Source organism: Poecilia reticulata, linkage group LG1, assembly GCF_000633615.1.
Source record: "Poecilia reticulata strain Guanapo linkage group LG1, Guppy_female_1.0+MT, whole genome shotgun sequence".
Lineage (NCBI taxonomy): Eukaryota > Metazoa > Chordata > Actinopteri > Cyprinodontiformes > Poeciliidae > Poecilia > Poecilia reticulata.
In genome coordinates this window covers 3554868-3563239 of record NC_024331.1, presented here as the reverse complement: position 1 = coordinate 3563239, position 8372 = coordinate 3554868, and the positions used below count along the sequence as shown (strand labels likewise).

Sequence of the window (8372 nt, the reverse complement as noted above, 5' to 3'; positions counted from 1 at the left end):
ATATAATTTATTTTTATAGAAAACAAAGTCATTCAGTAAGTTATGATGACATGTAAGAATGACATTTCACCAGAATGAATTTTAACCGGGCCAATCAGGAAGAGAAGAAGTTGTGAACAATGATGTTGATTTTCTGCACCGTCTTAGATTTGTAGTCTGCCTGAAATTTTAGCAACAGCAGCACAAGAAGTGAACGAAGCCGTTCAGTCCGTGTTGGCCAGGTTTCCAAATTTTAAATTAATATTATCTTGTTCAGCTCTGCACTTCTCTCTTTGCAGTGAAAGACGTTGTTGACAGTACAGGCAACTTACAGTAAGCTTCTTAGAGTCGAATTGGAACATAACAAGCGCCAAGGGGAAATGTTAGCGACTGAACTAAACATGATATATGTTTGAATTATTCCAGAAGGACACGGTTTCTGTCTCAACTGTTATTGTTTACATCAGAACGTGTCTATACACTTCCCCCTATTAATATCAGTGGTTGTGGCTCGGAGTCCATCGCATGCGGCTCGCTTTCTAAAGTCGTTTTTTAACCACAGTTTCACATAACCTGGGAGGTTGATGGCTTCATGTCAGAGAATTGGTAATGATTTGTTCAACAGCTCAGACCTCAACTTTTCTGTTTTCTCTCCTCTACTGCATGTACTATGTTCACGTGACCAGCCTAGCATAGCATAGTCTACTCACCTCTGACTGAAGCACAGATAGAGGTGCAGATAAATGTTCACCAAGGCCAATTAAAGGGGGAGTACCTTTACTTTATCAAACTGGTTGCATTCTACAGCAGTGTTTTTCAGAAAACTTTCTGAAATTTATTTCTGTTTTCCAATTATTTAATTTAATACACGTTAAAATAATTGATTTACGTGTTATTTCTCATTTTCTGATTCGCTGCCAGTCAAATTCATCAAGCTAGCTTAGCAAGAAAGAAATGGAAAAGTTTCAAACAAGAAAGAGACCAAAGGAACCGTCCAGCAATCTCACTGTGGAGAACACTGCTGAAAAAAAAACAACATAAGGACTGTGGAATACATTTAAAATATCATGTGATCAATAGAAAATATATATATTTTTTTAATAATCAAAACAGGGGATTGTGATGAAAAATTGTATTATCTGGTAATAATAGAATTTTCCACCACAGAACTGGGGGTGGCAATATAAAATCCAACACAGTATTTATCTCAAATAAATGCAAAAAATTATTAAATATTGAACAAAAAAACATTCTACTTATTTACATATACCGAACATATGGAAAAGTTTGGGAAGCCCTGGCTTTGGCCTAAACATGACAAAGCAAACTGTGCTGACCACCTTGGTGTGCAGTCTCATCATATCAAACCTCCCTGATGTCAGGCCCAGCGCTGAGGCTGGCCTGGCCTGGCAAGGCCAGGGAAAAGCCAGCTGCTGAAAACACATGGGAGCGCAGATGCCGTCTGCTAAAACAAATCAAATACGAGGTTTCCAATTCGACCGGTGCTCTGGGTAGAAAGTTCTCACTTTGTTTTGTGCTTCATCATGTGCTGGCACCTTCCAGCTTTTCTTCTTTTTTTTTTTGACCAAGAATAATGTGCAGCACCTGGTTCTCCATCGACAAATGGTGTAAAACAAACCGAATATATTGGGTTGTGTGGATGTGTTCCACCTAGTCCAGAGATGATTCTACAGTAAATGGGTTTATGTGTATTAATGTGTTCATGCATGCATGCGATGCGCAGATCTTCAGTCCATTCAACATGTCAGAACTGCTTCGCTGCTCACATGGAAACCTCCGTCTGTTCTAACAAGTTGGCCAGGCATTTCAGTGAGCTGAGGCGCAGTCGTTTAGAAAGACCACAGCTCCACCTAGTGGTCTTTTTTTGTATTTCATTAGAAAGACATTATAACGATTTTTTTTTTAAAGAGGGTCTGGTGCTCATTGACACAATCATACTGACCTTATGTTGAGTCCTGTAGACTGTCCGATGTTTTCCCAGGCCTGCAGCTTATCAGCCAGCTTCTAAAAGTGACCAAACATCATTTACTGTCAGAACAAAGGCAACAATATTCATTTATGTATACAAAAATTTTTAAATGTCTACCATTTGCCATCTACTGTTTTGTTTGGGAACAGTTTAAAATTATACATTTACCAGAAGAAAACAAATCATTTACATTCTAATGAGTAGGATTTTTTTATTTTTTATTTTAAAAAAAATAAAGAATATGTTTGATATTTTAGCGGTGGCTAGGAGTTTGAAACTCTTGGTTATCCTAGTCTGAATCTAGTATCCACATCATTTTTTGTAGTCAACCGTGACAGCAGACAGACAGTTTACCTCTTTCTCCAGCTCTACGTTGACCAGCTCTTCTTTTTTCTTCTCCATTCTCTCCAGTTTCCTCCTCAGTCCCTCCACCTCCTCCTTCAACAGGCTGCAGTTCTCCCTGCTGTCCCTGTTCAGAGGAGAAACCCAAAACTCCTCATCAATCGCAAGAATGCTCTATGTTTGGTCTGCCATCAAAATGTGTTGAGTTATTGCTCATAGAGACAGTTCTCACCTAACATACTGTGACAGCAAATACATATTATTAATAAAAGGAGTTATCACTTCCAGGTTTGACATTACATGTCTGAAGAATGTGGGAGTCAAAGCATAATCTATAATCAAAGTTTAGAAAACTGCCAGAAATTTCAGCCATATGGGTCTCCTTACAAACAAAGCAGTGGAATAAACACAAATAAAAGAAAGCAAACGGACCTCAGGTAGGCGTTGTCTTCCCTGAGACGCTTCAGCTCTTTTTCCAAATCTGGAACTCTCGCCACCTCGGACTTCACGCTCTTCACAATGGCGATATCTTGTTCCTGGAGGGCTAGACGTCTCTCCAGCTCCTGCAAACTCAGACAGAAAATCAGTCAGAGCAGAGCTAAACTATTCTGAACTGAAAACAATTAATACAAACACTGATTTTATCGAGTCTGAAAACTGAGGGAAAAACTAATACTAGGGTTTCTTTTTCTCTTCTTGTCCTTGTGCAGCTACTCACGAGCTGCGTTTTCTACATCTTTTATGCGATATGAAAATCACCATGTCATCATTATCATCGTTATTTTACTGACTCAATTTAACCTACAAAAGTTTGTGTTAGGCTCATTTTAGGATAAGTGTGAAAATGGGTCAAAAATGTGTAAAAACTTCCAAAAATATTTCTATCACTTGAACCTTCACATGGTGGTCATGTAAAATCTGAAAATATCACTTAATATCTCTGGGATTTTATGTAAATAATAGAGATGTGCCGATCAGGTTTTTTCCTGCCGATACCGATCACCGATACTGATCACATAATTTTTTTTATTTTTTTTTTTAATTATAAACACTACCGGTTACATTATGTGGAAAAAGGAACCATGAATTCACCTTAATTTAGACAAAAACTTGTTTTTAATAACTTTTTCCAAGAAGAAAACAAAACAGGCATTCTGCAAATTGTACTGCTATCAGTAATACTATCTTTAAAATACTGATAACATATGAAGGCTCTGAAGAGGCTAAATAATGGCTCTCAACATTGCCAAAAAAATTCAAGTATAAAACTTAACATTCAAAGGCAAATAAAGGTTCCGTTACAATAAACAATCCAGAGTTACTGAATGAAAACTTCCTGATAGCATGGCGGCTAGCTGATTACTGCTAGTTCTGAGTGGCTGTTTCTGACTGAGCGGAGTATTTATGCAGAGCAGGGAGGAGATCGATTTTTTTTTATAGATATTATCTGTCTCATGTTAGGACAGCGAAAGTTTTAATACGTATGTAAAATGTATTAAGTTAGATGCTGCAGCTTTAACCAGAGGTTTGGTGTGAGAGTCACTACCAGGTGGACCAGAAGCGGCGCTCCGTCTATGAAATATTACTACCTGTAGCGTGTAGCAGCGGTTCAACAGCGAGAGCAGAACCAGCTTCTTACATCGCAGCTCGAAGACTTAAATAATTTTGGGGGTTATTTGTTTAGCTTTCTGACCGTCATGCTAATCCGGGTGAGTGTTTGTAGCTGTGCGCTGCTTTACCTGCTATCTGATCCTCCGTATGTCTTTTTTACTGCAGTGAGCCTTGATGTAGCCAAACTCCGTCAAGTATGGCATTGTTTTTATGTCGTATTAGCTTCGTTGTGTTGATGCATTTTGACGTGCTTCAATTTTCCGCCGCAACACTCAAACTTCCCTATTCACTCAGTGCGTTATAGTTCCACATCGCTTAGGATTTGCTGCTGCGCATTTGCACAGTGTGAAGGAAAGAGGAGACCAGCTGCACAAGCAGGCTGCGAAATGAGATGCAGGTGATCGGTATCGGCAGCAAGAGCCAATGATCGCCGATCACCGATCATGCACTTTTTCACAAAAATCGGCCAATTATGATCGGTGACCGATCGATCGGCACACCTCTAGTAAATAAGCCAACAAAAAGCAAATTAATTGTGAAATTGTGCGTTAATGATATGTGGTTTTTCTATTAAATTGAATACGTTTTTTATTTATTTCTCATTACCAGTGTGACAAGTTGCCTGTAGTAGTAAATGAATCAATGTAATCATGTTCATCTGTGACTAATTTATCTCAATATAAATACAGCTGCTCCGTTTTGGGTTTTTATCTACAGAGCTGCTTCTAGAAAGTATTGACTTTGTGGGTATTAATCATGCTAGATACTTTCTTTTTCTTTATTTTTTAGCAGAATTTTTTGTAACTCATGTAATGTAAAAGTAAAAAGTTGGATAAAGTGTGTAAGTGCAATGTACCTTGATATTGATGATGTGCTCTGAACAAGAAGACTGTTCTGCTTGGAGGCTTTGGCAAAGCTGAGAAGCTTCTAAATACTTCCTGGGGAAAAAAGAATTGTGTGTGATTAACATTTTCCTCAGTGCGGAGGAGCAGGATGTCCAGGATGAAACTGGAAGGATCTCTGGACCTGCGCTGTAAGTCCAGCTGTTCTTGCAGCTCCTGGTTCTCCAGAGTTTGAGCAGAAATAGTTGCATCTTGGGTTTGAATCTTCTGCCAAAGGTCTCTGATTTCATCTCTTAGAGACGTGATGGTCTGGATACAGCGAGCAATTCAAAGATGGAGATCAAGAGAGACCAAAAATCAAAAATTAATTCTGTGTGTGTGTGTGTGCGTGCGTGTGTGTGTGTAACCTGGTCGGCTGTCGTTAGTTTGGCATCTCGCTCGTCCAGCTTCTTGTTGAGGCCGTCCAGGTTCTTACGAAGAGAACAGTTTGCCTCCACCTGCTCCGACAGGTTTTTCCGTGCTTCTTTCTCTCTGTCCTCTAATGTTTTTATTCGCCCCAAAAGTTCCTGGTTGCGGTCAACTTCATGCTGCAATATTTTAAAAAAGTAAATAAATAAAAACTAGGCACTACTTGTGACGACAGAGTTGGCAGGCAAAAGTAAAAATCTGCAGCAAATACTGTTTAAGTAGAAGCAAATATGCCTGGCTTGATGTAGAGGAGAGCAATGTGGACTTAAACTTTTAGATTTTGTTGTACTTTTGTGAAAATTAAGAAATAATTACAACTCTTTTTTGAGCTGCAACTTAAGCTAAATGAATTTAAAATATTTAGTTTTTAAAACACAGATATAAATGTACTGAATTACAAATTCATTTGATAACTGCACCAATACAGAACCACTAGTTTCACCAGCTTGGTCAAACATATAAAAACAACTTTAATTTTTTCTGTCAGTGTTATTAGGAGAAGAACAGCCGATATAAGATAAATAATTTAAAAAAACTAAAGCTGACAATAACAACAGGTTGACTGTCTTTGTCAAACATGTAAAAATTAAAACAACAAACCTTCTTCCAAATGGTTCACTGAGTGAAATTAGGAATTCTAAATATAATGTAAAATAAATAAAGCATGATGTCACTCAGAGCACACACAGTAGAATTAGACTGAATAGATCTGTCCTTTCAGATTCCAGATGGTCAGATACCCAATCTGGAATTTTTTCCAATATCGAGACCAATACAAATATTGATATCAAATCATCGGTGCGTCTCTAATAGACACTGAACTTGTCTTGTACCTCCAGGTTTTGAGCGCTTTCAGAAGCCGCCTTCTCAAGTTCGAACCGAGCTCGTTTGTGACTCAGCTCCATCTGCTTCTTCTCCTGGTCCAGCTGCAGGTAGCGGTGCTGAGAGTGAACCCTCTCTGCTGCTTCCAAAAACTAAAAATAAAAATAAATAAAATAAAATCCAACTAGCCAATGTTAAGGTGAATTAGTGGTTTTGATATGTTTAGCTCAATGTAAATGATTTCTTTGTACCTCCATGCTGCGTTTATAGTGAGGCTGCAGGTTCCCGCTCCCCGCCTGCTCTGACGGACGCTGTGGATGCTCATGGTGACTAATGAAGGTATTAAAGGACTTCAGGGTCGTTAAAATAGTGGTGTCATCTTCCAGATCCATTTGAAATGTCCCAGGTGTAATACGATGCTAATAAGAGGCAAAAAATATGAGTGAAAATCATCATAAGAATGATACAAAAAAAACCCACATGGATTCTATGGTAACCTTGAAATACAATCGCAAATAATCCTTAAGTGATTTTTAAAACTGATTTGTTTTTTAGCACGCCTGAATATATGTTGCACCACTAAGTCTGACAAAGAAAACAATTAACTATATTGGACACTTTTCTGTAAGCCAGAGGTGTTGATGTGTGCATACATGGAGGTTTTTCTTTGATATAGAAATAATGTTTTATTATAGTTATTTAACTCTTCTACCCCCCTTTTATTATCAACACAAAAATAAAAATAAAAAAATGGTCTTTGGTGTCAAAATATTCTGACAGTTTTGGTTTTTGCCAAACATTTCTTTTATTCTGGTATCCGAATAATTTATTGATACTTTGTTTCTTTCTCAAATGACTACCAACAAAAAACATTCTGGTTTCGTTGTTTTGCTTGGTGTAGGTTTTTAAATTTTAACTAATTAACAATCCATATTGAAGCAGAAGGTTACTGCTATACTGCCAATAGTTAAACAGCTTTATACACAGAAGCAGAAGGTTGTTGTGGGATGAACAGAAAAAAACCCATAAATATTAAGGCTTACCTAATCTGACTTAGCAACTTTAGGATAATTATGAAAAATAATATTTTTCAAGAACTCAGCTAAAGTTAACCTGTTAAATCTAACCTCAACAGCACTGAACTCTAAAGTCAAAATGAAAAGACAGAAAAATTGCTATATATGTTTAGTCTTCGTATTTATCCACTGAGACAACCACATATTCTTGAAGAGGAATTACCATACCAGTGCATAAAAACTCAAGTGCCATAAGCCAACTTCTTTAACAATCTAGAAGAACGATATAAAAAGCACACATTTAAGAGCTAAAGCGTATCTAAGTTCTCAGATTGATCAGCTATTTTGTTTTTGCTGCGTTGCTCTACTGGAGTTGTTGTTCTAGTAAACTACTCATAAAAATGAGTTACAGTTTAAACTGACAAGTTAACGGCCACTCACAACATGCTAGGGAATTCTTATAAAACAAAGCCTGGAAAGTAATAACACATTACCTTAGTGGTGCTCTTTGTAAACACAAAGCAGTTAGCTGTAGATTGATGTTGCTCCTGCTAGCTGTGTTAGCCGCAATGCACCCCTCTGAAAATCCCTCCAGTTCGATGAAGCTTCTTCTTCTCGTCGGTGTGCAAGCAACGTTTTGGGTCATTACCGCCACCTATTGGACTGGAGTGTGGCTCGGGAGGCTAAACTAAACAGATTCATAAATAAATAAATAAATAAATAAATAAATAAATAAATAAATAAATAAATAAATAAATAAATAAATAAATAAATAAATAAATAAATAAATAAAACTATATTATCTCCGTTAAGTTTTCTTCTTAAGGTACCTCAACAAAAAAGAATAAGAGTCTGAACTAGAAACTTTGTCCAAAAGGTCTTAACAGTTGCAAATTGTTGTCCAGTAAGTTATGTACCAGTTTTTCATGGCAGAAAGAAACAGGTAGGTATACGCTGCACAGCCTAGATGAAGTCATCTTTTCAGATGAAATCTTTTGGAACAAACATCTGCTAACTTAATTGAGGCATTACAGTTTTTGTAGAACATCCGGTAAAAATGTATAAATGGTCAGGAAAAGCAGATAATTCTAGATCTTTGAACAACAATGTTTGATCAATTTTAAAGGATTTAAAGTAATTTCCAGCTAAATTAAAAGCATCTTCATGGATCAGAGTTGATCAAGGATATCCATGCCATTCCCATGAATTTCAATAATATTATAATAATATCCCAGGGGCAGGGGGAAATTAAATTGATTACATTTGTTGGCTAATGAATTTTACAATTTTTAACCGACATAC

The 8372-nt window shown here is 37.1% G+C and overlaps 1 protein-coding gene across 1 annotated transcript in view; it reads right to left on the bottom strand.

Annotated features, from left to right (window-relative positions):
* Nucleotides 1–7715, bottom strand: part of mad1l1 (mitotic arrest deficient 1 like 1) — a 51439-nt gene extending 43724 nt beyond the window's left edge. Inside the window, exons 1-9 of the mRNA XM_008397155.2 lie at nucleotides 7565–7715; nucleotides 6306–6473; nucleotides 6066–6206; nucleotides 5172–5351; nucleotides 4949–5073; nucleotides 4779–4860; nucleotides 2744–2874; nucleotides 2324–2438; nucleotides 1943–2004 (exon numbers count right to left, since the gene is read on the bottom strand). Coding sequence (XP_008395377.1) covers nucleotides 1943–2004; nucleotides 2324–2438; nucleotides 2744–2874; nucleotides 4779–4860; nucleotides 4949–5073; nucleotides 5172–5351; nucleotides 6066–6206; nucleotides 6306–6446 — 977 coding nt within the window. The 5' untranslated portion in view covers nucleotides 6447–6473; nucleotides 7565–7715. The remainder of the gene's footprint in view (nucleotides 1–1942; nucleotides 2005–2323; nucleotides 2439–2743; nucleotides 2875–4778; nucleotides 4861–4948; nucleotides 5074–5171; nucleotides 5352–6065; nucleotides 6207–6305; nucleotides 6474–7564) is intronic.
* Nucleotides 7716–8372: the final 657 nt, after the last annotated feature.